This window comes from Eimeria maxima, genomic scaffold (assembly GCF_000499605.1).
Source record: "Eimeria maxima Weybridge genomic scaffold, Emw_scaff85, whole genome shotgun sequence".
NCBI classification, from domain to species: domain Eukaryota; phylum Apicomplexa; class Conoidasida; order Eucoccidiorida; family Eimeriidae; genus Eimeria; species Eimeria maxima.
Window position 1 is genome coordinate 45,220 of NW_013564002.1, and position 19,096 is coordinate 64,315.

General features: G+C 48.8%; 3 protein-coding genes across 3 annotated transcripts; all 3 read right to left on the bottom strand.

Moving 5' to 3' along the window:
* Window positions 1-3,705: 3,705 nt before the first annotated feature.
* EMWEY_00011960 (hypothetical protein) lies at window positions 3,706-5,239 on the bottom strand (the record flags this gene model as incomplete). The annotated part of the gene is made up of 5 exons (XM_013479039.1): window positions 3,706-3,763; window positions 4,437-4,477; window positions 4,717-4,830; window positions 5,068-5,105; window positions 5,236-5,239. 5 exons carry the CDS (start codon window positions 5,237-5,239, stop codon window positions 3,706-3,708), a joined length of 255 nt encoding a protein of 84 aa, XP_013334493.1.
* A 755-nt stretch (window positions 5,240-5,994) lies between these two features.
* EMWEY_00011970 (hypothetical protein, conserved) lies at window positions 5,995-7,918 on the bottom strand (the record flags this gene model as incomplete). The annotated part of the gene is made up of 2 exons (XM_013479040.1): window positions 5,995-6,041; window positions 7,513-7,918. 2 exons carry the CDS (start codon window positions 7,916-7,918, stop codon window positions 5,995-5,997), a joined length of 453 nt encoding a protein of 150 aa, XP_013334494.1.
* Window positions 7,919-9,289: 1,371 nt separating this feature from the next.
* Window positions 9,290-15,470, bottom strand: EMWEY_00011980 (AT hook motif-containing protein, putative; the record flags this gene model as incomplete). The annotated part of the gene is made up of 7 exons (XM_013479041.1): window positions 9,290-10,471; window positions 10,644-11,401; window positions 11,589-12,491; window positions 13,103-13,220; window positions 13,633-13,805; window positions 14,034-14,174; window positions 14,537-15,470. 7 exons carry the CDS (start codon window positions 15,468-15,470, stop codon window positions 9,290-9,292), a joined length of 4,209 nt encoding a protein of 1,402 aa, XP_013334495.1.
* Window positions 15,471-19,096: the final 3,626 nt, after the last annotated feature.

Genomic DNA, 19,096 nt, shown 5'->3' on the forward strand with positions numbered 1-19,096 from the left:
CTCTGTTGTTATTGTATTACCTTTTCATCAACAGAGTTAACAGACCGGGATCGGGATCGGGATCGGGATCGGGATCGGGAATAACGATCCCGATCCCACGTGCTGCGCATGCAGGCACAAGAAGAAGAAAAAAAAAGAAAAATAAATGCATGCGTCTGCATGCATGCATTTGCATGCATCTGCATGCATGCATGCATGCATGCAGAGAAAAGTAAACAAAGACAGAGGGAATGAAGGACAGCAACTGCAACAGCAACAGCAACAGCAACAGCAACAGCAGCAGCAGCAGCAGCAGACAGCAGATGGTTGTCTGTGTCTTACTCTCTCTGATCCCTTGGCATCTGCTCCTGTTCCTCTGCTGCTGCTGCTGCTGCTGGCTTCCTGCTGCTGCTGCTGCTGCTGCTGTGCTGTTGCCGTTGCTGCTGCTGCCGGCTGTAGGCCCTTGTGCTGTCTGTACCTCCTGTGTCCTCCTCACCACTCTACGCCTTCCTGCTGCTGCTGCTGCTGCTGCTGTTGCTGCTGTACTTCGTGCTGCTGCTGCTGCTGCTGCTGCTCGAATACCTCGGGGGAGCCAGTCCCGTGCTGCTGCTCGTGGTGTTGAGCTAGTGGGGAACCAGTAGCTGCTGCTGCTGCTGTTGCTACAATTCGTGCTGCTGCTGCTGTTTCTGCTGCTGCTACCCCAGCAGCAGCAGCAGCAGATGCTGCAGCAGCAGGGAGGAGGGCTTATTTATATAATAGCAAGCCTCCCTTGGGTCCCCCCAAGGAGAAATGAATAAAAAAGAGGAAAGAGGAGGTCTTCTTTTTTTTTATTATTTTTTTATTTAATTTATTTAATTAATAAATAAAAAAAAAAGAATAAAAAAATGTATTTATATGCATCTGTTTGTATGAACAATTTCCCTCTCGTGCTGCTGCTGCTGCTGCTGCTGTTGCTGCTGCTGCTGCTGCTAGAGACAACAGAGATCGACGCAGCAGAGCCACATCATCCCCCCTCTTTCTTTTTATTGTTTTTTTCTTCTTCTTTTTCTTTTATTTTTTATTTATTTATTTATTTATTCTTTTTTATTTAATTTATATACAATAACATCTACTAAGCCCTTCAATTATACCCTATAAGTAGGCCCCTTTCTTGCTGCTGCTGCTGCTGCCTCTGCTGCTGCTGCTGCTGCTGCTGCTGCTGTACGAGGTCGTGGGCCTGCCCGGCTGCTGCTGCTGCGGCTTATTATTTATATTTGTGTTAATAAATATATTAATATTGTTTATTTTTAAATAATTAATTAATTAATTAATTAATAATTAAAATATATTTACTTTTAATTCATCAATTAATGCATGCAGTATACACAGTGTGCATGTATGTATATGTATGCATGTGCTCGCCTTATTGCGGTGTCTGTACACCTCAACTGCATAAGGCATTATTTATAAACTTATTGCTATTAATTTATTTATTATTATTTATTTTTAGTTAAATTAATTCTTTATTAATATTATTAATCATAAGACAAGCCCTCGTTCTTCTCTCCTTCTTCCCTCCCTAGGGTTTGTGCTGCAGTGTATACACACAAACAGCATAAACTGCATGCAATAATGCATGCATTTGCTGCTGTTGTTGTTGTTGCTGCTGCTGCTGCTGTTTGCTTTTTTGTTTATTTACATTAATAAATAAATACACTAATTTAATTAAGACATTATAGAACAATGAGGAGAGTTAGAGATCCACTAGTGACTTACAAGGGTTTAGGGTTTAGGGTTTAGGGTTTAGGGTTTAGGGTTTAGTAGGGTTCAAATTATATTTTCTACTTTATAGAAAGAAAGCAAATAAGGGTTTTTATATAATTATTATTGTTCTTCTTATTATTATATATTATTATTATTAGTTCTTATTATTATTATTATTATTATTATTATTATTATTATTATTATTATTATTATTATTATTATTATTATTATTAATTATTAGTTATTATTAGTTATAGGTATGGAGAGAAGGGAAGAAAGAAATAAAAAAGAAAATAAAAGTAATTAATTATTTATATGTTATTTGTTTATATTTTGTCTCCTTTTTTTGTTTATTTGCTAAGGAGACAAGAAAAAAAGAAAACAATTAATAATAATAAATTTATTTATTTATTTATTTATTTATTTATTTATTTATTATTAATTAAAAGGAGACAGCAAAAAGGAACAAAAGGAGGCAACAAAAGAAAATAAATAATAATAAGGAGACAATTTATATAAATAAGGAGACACTAAGAGACAGAAGGGTCTGTGCGGCCAGTCAGCTGTAAACGCTAAACCCTAAACCCTAAACCCTAAACCCTAAATGATCCGCCAGAGGGAAAACAAATAGATATAGACAGCCTTTAAATATAGCAGCAGCAGCAGAAGCAGCAGTAGCAGTAGAAGCAGCAGCAGCAGCAGCAGCAGCAGCAGCTTCTCTATATATACTGTTGGGGTGTATGTACACTGCATACACAAGAGAAAGATGCTGTCCCCTCTTGCTGCTACTAGCTGCATGTACACCTCAATAAAGGAAAAATAAATAAACCCTATTATTTCTTTAATCGTTGCGAGTCCAGGAACTGCATGCACAACGCATGCATGCGTCGGATAACAGCTGCAGCAGGAGCAGCAGCAGCGGCAGCAGCAGCACCAAAAGAGCAGCAACAGCAACAGAGGAGAGGCGCAGCAGCAACAGCCATAACAGCAGCACAGCAGGTGCAACAGCAGCAGCAGCAGAACCAGCACCACCAGCACCAGTACCACCACCACCACTACCACTACCACTATCACCAGCAGCAGCAGCAGCAGCAGCAGCAACAGCAGCAGCAGCATACCCTCTGGCGATAGTATTAAGAGGGTTAGATTTAATAGAATGTGCATGCGGTGTCTCCTCTAACATTTCCTCAGATAAACAAGACTCTACATCCGCCTGCATAATAATAATTTATACAATTTGCTGCTGCTGCTGCTGCTGCTGCCACTGCTGTTGCTGCTGTGTCTGGTTTGCAACGCGAATGCAGCAGCAGCAGCAGCAGCAGCAGCAAGTTGTCTTCTCTCCGTGATTGTTTTGCTCGGAAGCTGCCGCTGTGGAGGAAAGGGGAGGAGATACAGCAACAGCAGCAGCAGCAACAGCAGCAACAGCAACAGCAACAGCAGCAACAGCAGCAGCAGCAGCAGCAGCAGGCAAGCAATTAAGGGTTACCTGCACTGCTGCTTCAACGAAGCGCAAGGCGAACTCTCTTGCCTCTCGCTTCCTGCAGCAGAGGCAGCAGCAAATTAAGGAGACAAAAAGGAGACAATAAGGAGACAAAAAGGAGACAGTAAGGAGACAATAAGGAGACAGATAAAGAGCAGCAGGAGACAGACACCATAAAGAAAAACAAACAAAGAAGAAACAGGCAGCAGCAGCAGCAGCAGCAGCAAAACACCATTAATATATTCTTCTGTTTCCTGTAGTGCTTATCGTAAAACAAATGCACTCAATGCATTAGGGTTTAGGGTTTAGGGTTTAGGGTTTAGAGTACTGGTCTACTGCTGAGATGTGGTCACGCCTCCATTTGTGTTGCTGCTGCTTCCTCTTCTGCTCCTGCAGCAGCAGCTTCTCGGTGAGTTCAGCTGCAGCGCAGCAGCAGAAAAAGCCCCAAAGGAGCATGCATGCATGCATGCATGCATGCAATTAAGTGTCTGTGCTGCTAACAATTACTCACTAAGGTCAGCCTGCAGCTGCTCGTTAAGTTGCATTTGTTGCCGCAGTTGTCTGCAATGCCACAGGACAAACCCTAAACCCTAAACCCTAAACCCTAAACCCTTAAAGCCCTAAAGGTTAACTTTTTAATATGCTGTAGAAGGGACAGCAGACAGTCTGTTCTCCTGTTCCTGTCTTAAACATTTTCTTCTGCTGCTAGGGTTTGGGGGTTAAGGCTTGGTGAGCTCGGCTGCTAGGGTTTAGGGTTTAGGGTTTAGGGTTTAGGGTTTTGCGGACGCATGCGTCTCTTCTTTTTCCGCAGCCAAATCATTAGCGAATATTTGCAGCTGGTCATACTGTCCCCTGAAGGAAGCAGACACTATTGCTAGGGTTTAGGGTTTAGGGTTTAGGGTTTAGGGTTTGATGTTGGCAGCACATTTGTGTCTTCTTAGGGCTTTATTCCCTTAAGACCGCAGCAGCATAAACAGTATTGATGAGGACTGCTGCTGCTGCTGCTGTTGCTGCTGCTGCTGCTGCTGCAAAGGTGTGCGGACTTGCCTGAGTGTCTCCATGGCTGCCTTCTCCGCCTCCACCTACCAAACAGCAAAACCCCGTCTTCTTTGGAGATAACGAGTGCAGCAGCAGCAGCAGCAACAACAACAACAACAGAAGGAGCAGCAGCAACAACAGCAGCAGCAGCAGCAGCAGGGGCAACAGAAGGAGCAGCAGCAGAAGCAGCATTCACCGCACTTGTGCCTGAGACTCATCGTACTTATCTTGCCACTCCTATATCCATAAATACAAACACAACAGCAATAGTAAACCCTAAACCCTAAACCCTAAACACTAATTGCTAAACCCTAAACCCTAAACCAACCCGTTTTGCCCCATAGAGGAGCAAGAGGATGTGCAGCAACAACAGAAAGAGAAGGAGCACAGCAATAGCATCAGCAGAAGCAGGTACAGCAACAGCAGCAGCAACAGCAGCAGCAGCAGCAGCAGCAGCAGCAGCAGCAGTTTATTACCTTGATATGTTGCTGATGATTCTCTATAATATGCCTCCATTCCTCGTGCTCTTTTTGTAATTCGCCAACTTTTTGTTTAAATTCTTTCTTAACTGCACTTACTCTCTCTCGAGCCTGCCACAAAACCCTAAACCCTAAACCCTAAACCCTAAACCCTAGAACTGTTGCAGTGTTTGTCAGTGCCTGCACTTGTCATACAAAGCCAGTTATCGTGAACAGTGCACCATTAGGGTAGTAGTTCTGTATGCTTCTGCTGCTGCTGTTGTTGCTGCTGTTGTTGTTGTTGTTGCTGCTGCTGCTGCTCGTGCTGCTGCTGCACGGGCAGCTGCCTCCTTCTATGGCTGCATTTACCTCCGCCAATTCCTCTGTGAGGTTTCGCTGCAAGTCGCCTGCGCAGCAAAATAAGTAGCCCTTCTACAGATATCAGCAGCAGCAGCAGCAGCAACAGGAGCAGCGGGAGTAGGAGCAGCAGCAGCAGCAGCAGCAGCAGCAGCAAGAGAGAGAGAAGAGGTAACGTACCCATTCCTTTAATATTATGCCTAAAGATTTCTGTTTGTTGCTCTGCTCTCTCTCTTTCATTGCTTAGTTCTGCAGCCTAATAAATAAAAAAAATAACCTATAAATAAATAAATAAATATAAATAAATAAATATAAATAAATAAATATAAATACATAAATTAATTAATTAAAATAAATATAAATAAATAAATAAATATAAATAAATATAACTATATTCTCCTTAGAAGAATTAACATATTTCAATAAATCATACTTGCAACCCATGGGGAGCTGCTGCTGCTGCTGCTGCTGCTGCTGCTGCTGCTGCTGCTGTTGCTGCTGTAAGACAGTGCTGCTGCATGCGGTGTAAATACTAGCAGCAAGAGTCTCTCTTAGTGCTGAATGTTAGCAGCAGCAGCAGCAGCAACAGCTGCAGCAGCAGCAGCAGCAGCACCTGCGATCTAATCATATCTAACTCTTTGTAAGTCTCCTCCAACTTCCCCCTGAGGCGACCAATTGTTCGTGTCTGAACAGCAGCAGCAGCAACAGCAGCAGCAGCAACGGGAGCAGCAGCAATAGCACAAGAGCAGCACCATCACCAAGGAGAGCAGCAGCAACAGCATGCATACAGCAACAAACTGTCTACAGCAAAACCACTGTCCTAGGGATCTGCTGCTCCTCATCCTGCTCTTGCTCGTGCTGCAGCAGCAGCAGCAGCAGCAGCACCAGCAGCAGCAGAAGCAGCAACAGTGGGGACCTGCCAGGTTCTTTTTGTCTGCTTCAAGTCTTCTTGATGATTCTCTTTCCTCTAACAGCTTTTGTTCCATCTAACATGCAGAACAAACCCTAAACCCTAAACCCTAAACCCTAAACCCTGGCCATGAGTCCATTAGCTGTTCCAATGCGATTAACGCTAGGGTTTACAAGACGACAATTAACGAGGGTTTATAAGACAATAATATAGCTAGGGTTTATAAGACAATTATATAATTAGGGTTTATAAGACAATATTTATAACGAGGGTTTATACAACCCTAATTAGGGTTTATGAATAAACAAACCTCTGCTAGCTGATTAGACATAAGGCGGCGTTCTTTAAGGTCGTGTACAACACGGTGAGCGAGAGTCTGCAGCAGCAGCAGCAGCAGCAGCAACAGCAACAGCAGCAGCAACAGCAGCAGCAACAGCAAGAGTATAATAATTATGTTTTATCTATTTGCTGCACCAAGGATTATCTGCATAAATAGGAAAGAAGAAGATTTACTGACTGCTGCTCTCTCTCTATGTTCTTTGTATTTTTGCTGCGCTTCTCTTGTTGCTGCTTGCTGCTGCTGCAGCAGCAAACGAGCATTTGTACACTCAACCTGCATGCACACAGGAAGAGGAGGAGGAGGAGGATTTTTTTTATTATAATTAAGGAATATTTTTCCTTCTTTTCTACTCTATTACTATATAATATATATTATAATAATATATATTATATAATATATTTTCCCCTTTAATTCGTGAGGTGTACAGACACCTCAACTATTTGCATGCATTTTAGAGACATTTAGGGTGTATAGGGAGCTCGCCTCCTTCTCACGAAGACGGCTAAACAGCAGCGCCTCTTGTTCTGCTGCTGCTGCTGCTCTTGCTGCAGCAGGTGCATGCGAAGCATATATACCTGCAGTATGCACAAGGAAAGAAGGAAGAAAAGAGTATTATTTCTTATTTCTTTCTTAATATACAGAGGAAGAAAAGGAAGAAAAAGATTATTCTCTCTTTTTTCTCTATAGACAAGAGAAAAGGAGGAGGAAAAAGGTATTCTTTTCTTTCTTCATGTGCAGAGGGAAAGAAGGAGGAAAAAAGTATTCTCTTCTCTCTTATGTTAATTAACTTTATCCATTCTTTCTTTCTTTCCTTTTTTGTCTATCTTTCTGTCCTCAGGTATTGTATTTATGTTTTTCCCTTCCTGTCTCTCGCTCTTCTTTTGCTGCTCTTTTCTTGTGCTGCGCGCTGCAGCTACTTGCTGCTTATTGTTGCTTGCATGCAGTGTCTGTTGATGCCCCTGTTTGTCTATTTGTTTCTCCTTTATGTAAGAAACTAAAATATGTTTCTTCCCTTCTTTTTCCTTCTATTATTCGCAGTGTATGCCCACCGCATGCACTGCATGCAAGTGTACGCTTATTCCTTCTGTCTTGTTACCTCTACAACTCTAGTGTGCTCCTGCTACCGTGCAGCAGCAAACAAACATGCAGCAGCAGCAAACAACTACACAATACAAAACTTGCTCCGTATTCTTATGGTTGCTATTACCCGTAGTTCCTTGGTCCTGCACTTCTACAGATCCCGAGCAGGGGCCCCCAACACCCCGCGACGGGGTTCCCATGGGGCCCCCAGCACAAGTTCCAAGAGGTACCCCTGCTGCAGAGCAGTGAGCGGCTTCATGGGGGGGGTTAAGGGTCCCTGTGGGGGGCCCTATAGTTGCAGTTGCGTCAACAGGGGCCCCGACGGGGGCCCCTGCAGCGGGGCAGGCCCCCACAGGAGGCCCCAAGGAGGCCCCTGAGAGCAGCTGGTGACCTTGAGGCCCCATAAGGACCTGTAGAATGGCGTCGCGGAGACAAGATGTAAGGACGGGGCCCTCAGGAGGCGGAGGCTCCCCTGTAGGCTGCGACGGTAGGGGGGCCCCTGGTGTGCGCTGAGTGTGAAGGTGCTGCTGCATCTTCATTAGTGGTTAAACTGCAACCGGGAGAGGGGAATTGGTGTTTAAATATTGAGTTAAATAAATAAAAAAGTATTTAGAGAAGATGGATAAGAGAGCAGCAGCAAGAAATATACAGCGGCCTTACAGTGCCGCCACCCTAACCACTGCGTGGTCGTCTCGCGTAAACAGCGGAGGAGTTTGAAGGAGGGTTAATAAGGGTTAAATACTTGAAAAAGAATGTTTATTAGATTGTATTTAATTTTTTTCTTGATGTTAAATAAAAAAGGACTCTGTTTCCCCCAATTTCAAGTATACAAAGGCGGAGTCAGCAAACAAGCTGCCGTGTGCAGTTTCCCCGAGTCACCTCCTAAGAACAAACACTAAAGAGGTATAAGTAAACAAGTGGACACTTAAAAGGGAATTTAACACTAAAAACGAGCAAGTTTAACAGTAAACAACACTAGAGTCGTCACATTAATCCTCCAACTAGCGCAAGGCAACACCCAGATCGGAAGAAGGGCCTAGCAGTTGTACAGGTTAGCTTTAACCCTTTTAATACAGCAATTGTTGGAACTAGTAGCCAAATAATTAGAAGACAAAAGGGATTGGAAAGGGCAGAAGAAGCAGTCAACTTCAGCTAAACAACGTCAATTGCCAACAACGAGGAGGCGGTGTTCGCAGTAAGGCGCTTCGCAGCAATCCAAGCAGCGGCAGCTTCCTCCTACTGTTTCTGCCGTTTCTCGCGGTTTCTGTTGCCTTTGCCGATTGCTTCTGCTTTTTCTTCTCCTCTTTACTGGTGGCTATTGCTGGGTGTTTGTGCTGACGCCTGCTGCTGCCTGCGGCGGCTGCATATAGCTGCAGAAGGTAAATTGATATTAGCCCTACCCAGCCTGTAGGGGGATAGGACTGCTGTGGGAAAGCGGTGTATCGGTGTAGGAGCGGCAAGTTGCGGCTGAACAAAATAACACCGCCTCGTAAAGAGGCCAAGACAGCCAGAATAAAGACATAAACAATAAGTTCCTCACAGCTCCCTCTAGCACCTCTCGCCAGCTGCTGGCGAGGGCTGGGATCGACCGATCCCAACTCGTGTCACGCCAACATCAGAGCGCTCGGTCGTCTGTTCCCTTTCGGGTGTCTGCATGTACATCCGAAGGGTCAGCATGTTGAGGCCACCACACCCCACAAAGATCTAAACCTAAAGGGCCTTCTATATAGGTTCTACCCCTATGCAACTCCCTTTAAGTTTGCACAAAGCAAGCACGGAAACTACAGACGGCCCTATAGCTGCACCTGGCTAATGCCAGGCATAGGGGAACCTGCGAGGCCACAGGAGTTGCTGCAGCCGTTGCTGCAGCAGCTGCTGCAGCAGGAGCAGCAGGTGTGTTGCTGCTAGAAGAGTCGCTGCAGCCTCCTGCCATTGCGGATGTGGGGATTGGGGGGCGTTCCTGGGGGAAGATGCACGAGAACGTTAAAGACAGACTTCCAGTGATTCAAAAGTTGCTGCTGCTGCCGCTGCTCTGCTGCGTACATGTTGACCAGTGCTTTCCCTTGCTGCAGCAGCTCCATTTGTCGTGTTGCCTGCTGCTGCAGCTCTTCTTGTGTTGCATTCTGCTGCAAGAGCTGCGTTGCTCGTGCCTGATCTTCTTCTCTATCCCCTGCTCCCTGTGTCGGCTTCTGTTTGTCGTGTTGCTGTTCTTGCTGTTGCTGTCGCTTTTGCTGCAGCTGCAGCAGCTGATTCTTGGTGTTTAGGGCGTCTCTTTCTAGACAGCGGAGATGGCAGCTAAGATGCGCCGACTTAGCCCGCAGGATATGGCTGCTGATGGACTCGAGTAGCACAAAGAGGGCAGAGTAGCTCTGTGACAAGGAGACAGCAGCAGCAGCATCACCAGCAACACTTCCCCCCTGTGTGCCTTGCGCCTCTGCTGCACTGTCTCTCCCATGCACCTTCTCTGCCTCCAAGCGAGCAGCAACTCCCCGCAACTGCCAATCAAATCGCAGTTCGCTCCGATCTACCACAACCTCCTCCGTGTTGCTGCTGCTGCTGTTGCTGTTGCTGCTGCCGTTGTTGTTGACAGCAACAGGTTCCTCAGGGAAGGCGCGGTCCTCAGAAAGGCTCTGGTGCTGCTGCTGCGGCAGCTGCAAGAGTTCGTCTCCTGCAGGAAGACGTTTCTTCGAAGTGGTCGCCCCTGGTGGTGCGGTGCTGTTGGCGGCATTGTTGGTTCTGCTGTTGCTGCAGTTGCTATTGCTGCAGCTTTTGTTGCTGCAGCAGCTGCTGCAGCAGCTGCTGGTGCAGTTGGCACCGCAGCCATGGGTCGTGTCGGGTATATTGCGGGTGGGGACTCTTGCGAGTATTAGATGTTTTCCTCCTTTTTTAATTATTTCCTTTTCTGCTGCCACACGGGCGGCAACACAGCTGTGTGCTGTCTCCACCAGAGACAGCAGCACACGACTTTGTGTCTCTATTTCCCCTAAATTAGAAAGACGGCGATCTAATGCAGACAAAGAAAAACGTTCCCCGTGCGTTGTGTAACATCGCTCCAACTCCGACAAGGAAGGTGGTTGGTCGCTCACCTGCGCAGCAGCAGCAACAACGGCAATGCAGCAGCACGTATATATAATACATGTGTATACATATACACATATGTATATATATGTACATGCACACAGATATATGCATATATATACAAACATATATATACAAGGAGTGCTAGTAGTTGTAGCAGCAGCAGCAATAGCAGCACACCTTGTCGAGGGATACGCGAAGAAGGAAATCCTCATCATCGCAGCTGCAATGAATCGTTAGGAGACACAAATTCAAAGGCACGGATGGCTCTATACCCGCAGCCGATGGCCAAGGAGGTTCCCAGTCAATATCACCCTCTCCTTCTGTTCCTGCTGCTGCTGCTGCTGCTGCAGGTGGGGCTACGGAGGTGCCGTTGGGGCACACGGCACCCGTTCCAGTATTCGATTCACCGGAAGCAGCCGGAGCTGCTGCTGCTGCAGTAGAATCACTGTTGCTGCTGCTGCAGCCGTCGTTGCTGCAGGATACACCAGTGGGCAGCGACTCGCTACCCAACGGGCCCTGGACAGCAGTAGCGGCAGCGGCGGGACCCACAGCAGAAGCAGAACCAACAGAACAACTGCCTCCCTGGCCGCCGCACTGCAGCGGTGGGTTGCTGTCGTTGGTTGATGCAGCAGAAGCAGCAGGTCCGTTTTTGGAGACAGCAGAACCAGACGAATCATGCGGCTCCTGTTTCTGCTGCTGTTGCTGCTGCATTTTGGCCTGCCTCCTGCGCGCAGCCACTTGTTCCCCCGTCATCAGCCCTATCCACGGAGCGCAGCAGAAGCGCTGTCGTTTTCGTTTCTGCTGCTTCTGCTGCGATTTAGTAGCAGCAGCAGTATAAAGAGGCAGCTGGTTTAGATTCATGCGGCCATAGAGGAGACCCAGACAAAGACAAACAGAATACCCCATCTCAAACCTCACGGAGCAGCTGCTCCCCCCTGCAGCAAAACAATCCGAACAAAAAGACCCAATGTACAGGACAAGCCGTGGCTGGAGCAACAGCAGCAAAGGGAGTAATAACAACGCAAACTACAGCAGCAGCAGCACAAACAACAGCAAACCGACAGCAGCAGCAAGAGCAGCAGCAGCAGAGTGGTGACCACAATAAGAGGAGTAAATGCCTACCGGTGTTTTGGTTACGTGGAGTAGACTTTCCATGTGGGGTGCGTTGTTGAGATTGTCTGCTGTCTCCTTTGAAGGGTCGCGCTGTCTCCTTTTGAGGTTCTTCTTCTAAGGCTAGGCGCTTCTGTGCTGGGTCTAAGGCGCGGATAGCCACGGTGTCTGCAAGGCGGTGCAGCAGCAGATTTGTTGTCAGCAGGTGTGCAGCAGCAGCAGGGTTCTGGTGCCGGACTGCCACCTCCATGAGGAGCACAGGAGACAACAGTGGCGGGAGCGGCGCGAAGAGATTTGTTGGATTGTGCAGCAAATCCAAAGGGACAGGCAGCAACAGCCGCAGCAGCTGCCCTCGGGTAACAACTAGAGACCTCATCATAGAGAGCCATTGGCCAGAGAAGCCATTCAACAGCCCGCTTAGCCGCTGCTGCTCCCGTCGCTGCTGCAACAGTGCCTCCTGATCCTGCTGCTGCTGTGCTCCCGGCGCGACAGCCGGCCACAGCTGCTGCTGCTGCTGCTGTTCCGGAAGCAGCCCGACTGCAGCAGCCATGAGAGGATCGTCAAGCGGGCTAAGACCCAATGTAGCAGACAGCAGCTCCCCTCTCCTCTGCTTTACAAGAGGAGGAGTGCGCGCTAAGACAACCCTACGGCCTCCCCTATAGAAGTAATCTACACCGTGTTTTCCTGCTGAGGGTTTGGTGGGGGTTTGAGGAGCCAACTCCAAACCACCACAATCCTCCTCGTCATCCCTCCGTGCTGCCGCAGCAAGCAGGGCCACCCCTGCTGCTGCGCGACGCTTGCGACTGCCCGTTGCTGCAGCTGCTGCAGCAGCTGCTGCAGCTGCTGCTTCTTCCCGAGAACGCTTCCGCTGAGCAGCTTCCTCTTGCTCCCTCTGATACGCATCCCAGTCCCACCCTGCGCCAACAACACAAACCCCAATCCCTACACACTAAACCCTAAACCCCAACTCCCTAATGTACCAGCCGCACCAAACACTAAACCCTAAACCTTAAACCCTGAACCGAATCTTGCCTGGGGGCATTGTAGTGTAACTTTGAATAATCGTGTCCGCCGACACCTGAAAAAGAAGAGACAGCAGCAGCAGCAGAGGTGGCAATAGCTAACGTGGACACAGGAGGACGGCAAACGGAGGAAAAGATGAGAACAAGTACAAGAAGGTTAGGAGGCATTTGCTTTGCTCTCCGTATAGCGAAGGAGAGAGAGGGAGGAGAAAAGAGACAAAAGGAAGAAAAGGAGACACACGGAAGAGAAGGAGATACAAGCAGAGAGTAACCTACAGAGAAAAGATGCTTTACGATGTCATGAGTTGGCTTAATCTGCTCCCTCGCCAATGTATCCAACAACTGATTCTCCAGTGCAGCAGGACAGCCATGCTTCATGTCTGTACTCATGCACACAGCACACATCTGCCTGTCTCCTGTTGCAGCAACAGCAGCAGCAGCAGCAGCACGGAGCAGCAAATCCAACACCAGCTATATTGTTTGCATGCATGCGCGAGGGCTTACCTTTGTACTTTTGCCTGAGCTGAAGAATTTTTTTTGCTCTCGCCAATGCATTAAGGGCTTTTAAGGAATATCCCGCTATCTTCTCGAGGCGTGCCTGCTGACTCCCGGCGGGGAATGGCTGAACGCAAACCTAAACCCTAAACCCTAAACCCTTATCTTCTTTGTCTTAAACCCTACCCTGTGCAAGGCAACGGCCTATGCAAAGACACCTGAGACCATTCATGGCGATCCTCGAGAGACACAAGCTGGAGGCGGGCAAAAAGAGACACATGCAGCCGGAGACAGACAAGTAGAAGGGGAGACAGACAGCTAGGTGACAAAGAGGATAAAGGGGCAAAAGAGGAGACAGCAGGGGGAGCGACGAACAAAGGAGACAGAATACACGCTGCAAGCGCTAAGCAACAGCAGACATATGGAGAAGAAAGACAAGGACTGCCAAGACACCCGAGTTAAAGTTACAGATAAAGAGAATGAAATAGGAGACAGCTGGAAGGAAAAGGAGACAGTCTCTATATCGTAAGGAGACACACCATGGGCTTTGTGCTAGCCCAATTGCATAGAGAATACTTTAAATCCTCTAAGCTCATCACCACCACTATCCCAGTCTTGCCGCCGCAATTCTTTAAGGCACTCGATCTGCCAGGGTGTCCCCTCCCCGCTATTCCATCCAGCAGAGTATCGCGCACAGCAGGCGTCATCCGCTCTATCACCACAACACCAAACCCTAAACCCTTGACCCTAGACCCTCAACCCTAAATCCTTAACGGCAGCAGCGACACTACAGATTTCCTAACCCAGTCTACCTTCAGGAGATAAAACAAGCCCGCCAGCTGCCGGCTTCCTCAGCATCTGTGCATGCCAACAGTTTCACCTCTAGGGTTTAGCGACTAGAGTTTAGGGTTTAGGGTTTAGGGTTTCAAACTTCACTTACTCGCCTCCACCTCGGACTCGAGGTCTTCAATGACCAACCCAGGCTGATGTTTCCCTGTTGGTCGAAATCGCCACCAACACAAGCAACGATGGGTCGCCTCGCAGGGCCCAACAGGCCCCTCGTACCACTCGGGGTGCTTCTCTGCAGCAGCAGCAGCGTTAACAGCAACAGCAGCAGCAGCACATGCAGCAGCCGCCATCGCAAAAGCAACGGAAACGGCACCCAAGACCGCAGGCTCACACAGAAGCAGCAGCAATGACAAGAACGGGACCAGCAGAGTCAGCAGCAGCAACAGAGGCAGCAGGTAAATCGTAGCAGCAGCAAATCCAGTGGCACCACCGACACCAGCAGCAAGCGCAATGCAACTACAACACAAACAGCAAGTGCAGCAGCAAATAAAGCAGCAGCAGCAGCAAAGACACCTTTGTCTGCATCGTTAAGCGCTACAAGGTCCGCGTTGCCCTTTGAAGATGGAGTGTCTCCCCAGCTGCATCCTGCTTCACCAGCTTCCACTGTACCTCCCTCGCCCTTCGGTGCTGCAGTGGCTGCAGCAGCAGCACCTGCTGCTGCTGTTGCTGCTGGTGCGCTGCGGGCAGAAGAGACCCTGCTGCTGCGGACGCTACCGCTAGGCGCGGAAGTAACTCGACGCTGCCTGCTCGACTGTCTGCGCTGCTGCTGCTCTGCTGCTGCAGTGTTTGCTGCCTCTGCATCGCTGTCTCCTGTCTCCTCGCCTGCCTCTTCTGTTTCAAGGTCGCCTTCAGTTGCATCTGCTGCTGCATCTGTTGCTGCATCTGCTGTTGCATCTGCTGCTGCATCTGCTGGCGCTGCAGAGTCGCTTTGCAGGCTGACAGTGTTGTCCGTCATCATCTCCTCCTCCTGCGCATATCCCGCAAGGCTCCCTGAAGAACTCTTTGCTGCCGTTGCTGCTGCTGTTGCTGCTGCGGGAGTATCAGTGGCAGCGTCAACGTCTATCGCATGAAGGTCCGATTGCTGCTGTGCTCCTTGAAGATCGCCAGTGCAGCAACTGCTGCTGCTGCTGCTGCGGGTTGTGGAGTTGAAAGCGACTGGAAGAGGGGATAGCCCATGAAGTCTGCTACTGCAGCGCTGCTGCAGCGTTTGTCCGCCTGTCACTGCTGCTGCTCCTGTTGCTGTCCTTGATTGCCCCGCCCTAAACGGCGGGGACTTGCTGGCCGGAGCAGCGCTGGCTGCCCTAATGGAGGGGCTGCTGTTGATGTTGGTGCCGTTGCTGCTGTTGCTGCTTGTGTTGCTGTTGCTGTTGTTGCCACTGCTTCGACGGGGAGGAGGAAGCGCTGCAGACTGAATACCTGGAGGATGGGCAGGGCTGTGCACTGCTGCTGCTCCTGCTGGTGATGCCTCAGTAGCAGCAGACTCAGCAGCAACTGCTGCAGCAGGAGAAGCCCGGCAGCTTGCTTTCATGACCCTAGACCCCTGTTGCTGCTACAATTTAGGGTTTAGGGTCTTCAACGTGGGAGAAATGGGCTCGCCCACTCCATTAGACGGGCGAGCACAGCTGACGGCACCTCCACGAAAAAAAAAGAAGAGCTCTGCTGTATAGAGAAATGCTACGACGGTGAATGCTGCTGCCTTTGCTGCCGCAGATGCTGCTGTTGCGGCGGCTGCCCCTGTGGCCGTTGTCGCCGTCGCTGCACTCGTTACTTCGGCCTCCTTACCGCCTGCTGCTGCTAACAAACCTGCTGCCACTGCTGCACCAGCAGATGCTGCTGCTTCAGCAGGGCAGGGGCCTGGTGGGGGGGCCCCAGCCCTGGGGCCCCAGGGTCCTGGAGATACCGTCTAAGACAGCAGGAGATGTTGAATGTCCTGATGTGTAGGAGGCAGCAGACATTAGTGTATTCCACAGTGAGCGCCGACTCTAAACCCTAAACCCCAGCAGTCTTGTGGTCAGCGCGAGCTCTTGGGTGGCGGGCCAGTCGAGGGGCCGAAATCCAAGCCCTAAACCCTAAACCCTAAACTACCCCTCGAATGTACACAGAGAAATAATATAGTTGTTTGTTGTAGCCACACTTCAAAGAACTGGAGGGTTGTGGCCCCCACCGTCGGGGTCTGCAGTACGTACACCTGGGGCAGACACACGGGTCTAAGCCCTAGGCCGTTCCCTCTAAACTCTGAAGCCGATGAAGAATGTTATGGGAATCAGACTCAGAAACGAGGAACAAGAGACACAATGCAGAGACAGAGAAGACCTACCCTTTGGGGTCATGGCTACGGGCGAGTGGGCCGAAGGACGCTCGCAGCTGCTATGGCTGCTGCCAGCTGTCTTTACACCTGAGCTAATTTCTGGTGCTCAGTTTTAATTCTAATCATTAATTCAAATGCTTAACACCGGAGTTGGCCACCCAGGCCGAAGTAGCTCCTCTCTGCTAGGGTGCGGGTGGCCGTTGACTGCTCGCCTCAGCTCTTTGTTGTCCCCGCGATTCGCCACTCCACACACCTCAACCACCAACAACTCGCACTGCGTTAAACCAAATGAAACAATTAAATTGCTTAAAACGAACCTGGCAGAGTCACACTCCCCCTGTCGCCTGTTGGTATTTCCTGCGCTTCATGCGCTGGTCTTAGGTCTTCACCCAGGGATCCTGAACTGTTTTAGTCTCTTCATGGACAGTTCGTGCTGCTTTGTATACATCTCAATTCAGCTCGCCGAGTGTAACGTCGCAGCGCCTCCCCCATTGTACGTACGGGGGACAATCTTAAAAGAGGACCTGCTCCCGCCGCAGAAGAACATAAAAGCCGAGAAGTGACTGTTTCCCAAATGCCGCTGGCCTACACTTCACTCATTATTTGTCCTGGGCACGCCGGGCTTAGGGTTAGTGTGTTGAATTGCAATGCGCCTTGCGGCAAGTCATGTAGGAGGGCGGCACTGTGCGCATGGAGGCATGCTCAAACCCGCCGTTAGGCGGATGTGCTAACGTTGTAGATGATTGTTCAATACTTCCTGGGCCTTCTGTTAACAGCGTGCAGCCAAATACGTTTACGCGGTACCAATTTCAGAGAAACCATGTTTCTGCCCTTACCCCTCTTCGCCAGGCAACGCACGCCATGGCCACCAAATGCGGTAGGGATGCACAGAGGGAGGGGAATCAGATAGCTAGAAAAGTCGTAATTCTTAATGCAGGTGGAGAGGATGCGAGCACGCTATTATCTGCACTCATTTCGCTGCTCCTAACCCACCAACTGCCACAGCCACTGGCCGCGTACTATGTTCTGTTCCGTTTGCCTAGTTTGAGGTATACTGGTTAACTCAAGAATCCCAACACAATGAGAAAAATGTCATAAATTGTAGCCGACGAGCAAAATCAGTATGCTCGCAAGGCATGGTGAGGCAGTCCACCGATGGGGGACAACCAAGAACTATGAAGGAAGCCTGTTGTCGGCGTCATTGATGTAACTATAACAACTGTGAACCCTGCATACCACGACGGGAGAATAATTAGCACCGGACACCTCGTAGAGCTGTTAGTGTTTCTCTAAATGACAAAGTAACTGCCAACACGAGGTCACACGTGGTAACACTGAAAGCTAGCCTGTGCGTGTTTACACGTGAGATCTTCCCCGCTGCGTTGCAGATTAGGTGCAAAAACGACGTTCGAGAATTCAGTTTTAGTTTCCATCCTCAAAACTCCACTTGCTTCTTCGATTTCCTAGCTATTCTAATGCACTGCACGCTTTTTGTTTTCATTGGGCGCTCGTATGCCCACGAGCATGTGCCTCCTCCAGTTGTTCCTTTGGCCAGTTGTTTTTGGCTTCAATCTGCATGACTTGATATCAAAGAAATGCTTTTAGGATTCCCAGAACTAATGTAAAGGGACGACCTTGCTCATTCTGCGGCGTTTTCATAGGGAATGTGGACCTGCACAGCAACCCAAAACATTGTCCCTGTCAACATAATGCAGTCCAAATGGCCCTACCCAACAAAAGGACAACTTTTTTGGCTGGACGATGCCTTTGTGTTAAGCAGGGCATGCGAATCCTCCGAAACGTAATCGTATGGGTGGAAAGCAACTGCATAACCTCGTTTTTCAGAGTTCCTTTGTTGTGCACGTCTACATGAGCAACAGCAGCCACACCTAAACGGCCTGTGTCTTTACTGTATCTGGGCCCACTCTAGGGCTGCACAGGCCACAAACCCCCGCAGATCTTAGACCCTAAGAAAGCAACTTTTGAATGGAAACACGCATGTCTTTGCTTGCGTGGACTATCGTATTCTCATGTAGCAGCTCAGGCGCACTCCGAGTGCTTATAATGCGATGAACCAGGTGTCGAGCGAGGAACCGTTTTCTCTGGAAGGTCTTTCTTATTTAGCACGTATTCTCATGTAGCGAATTGAGAATACTTTTGTCAACCGTGCCCACTTCTACTTTCCCTGTGGTGGTAGGTTAATCAAAGACCCCAAACTACGATTTGTAGAAGGCCAACACGAAGCGGTGCAAGCATTTCCGCTTCGTCTTCTGGTGGACCAGTTCTCTGCAGACGAGCCTCCTGCGGAGGAGCCTCCTCGTGTTCTGGGGAGGATCCTCCAGATGAACGGTTACAGTATTAAAGTACTGTATCAAGCTGAGAACGACCCCCACTTTTCGATGAAGCAGCACTTTGCTTCCAAGTATCGATGGCTGCGTCCTCGGTGCAATGGAGAAGTGTAGCCCGAAAGACTATGGCAGTAAATAGACAGGCGGGTTACACCCCTGTGGGCTTTACACATCTGGTTCAAACCTCAGCCCGTTTAATTCACGTTTGCAACTCGTGCGTGTTAGAAGCTTGGCTAAGCACCGAATTAATGCAGAGGTGGAGTTGGAGTGTCCACTTCGTTCGGCCCCACCACATCTAATCACATTGGGTGGTCTCCATAGCATTTCCCTAATTGCCTTGCTGTTTCCTCTGGAAGAGCTAAATAACGCTAATCCTCTAGTTCCTTTTGTTAGTTTCATGCGTCTGATATTTTTGGCTTCCTAAAGCAAGAAGACAGGGCAATCAGTAGTTCCCAGTGCTATATATATATATATATATATATATATATATATATATAT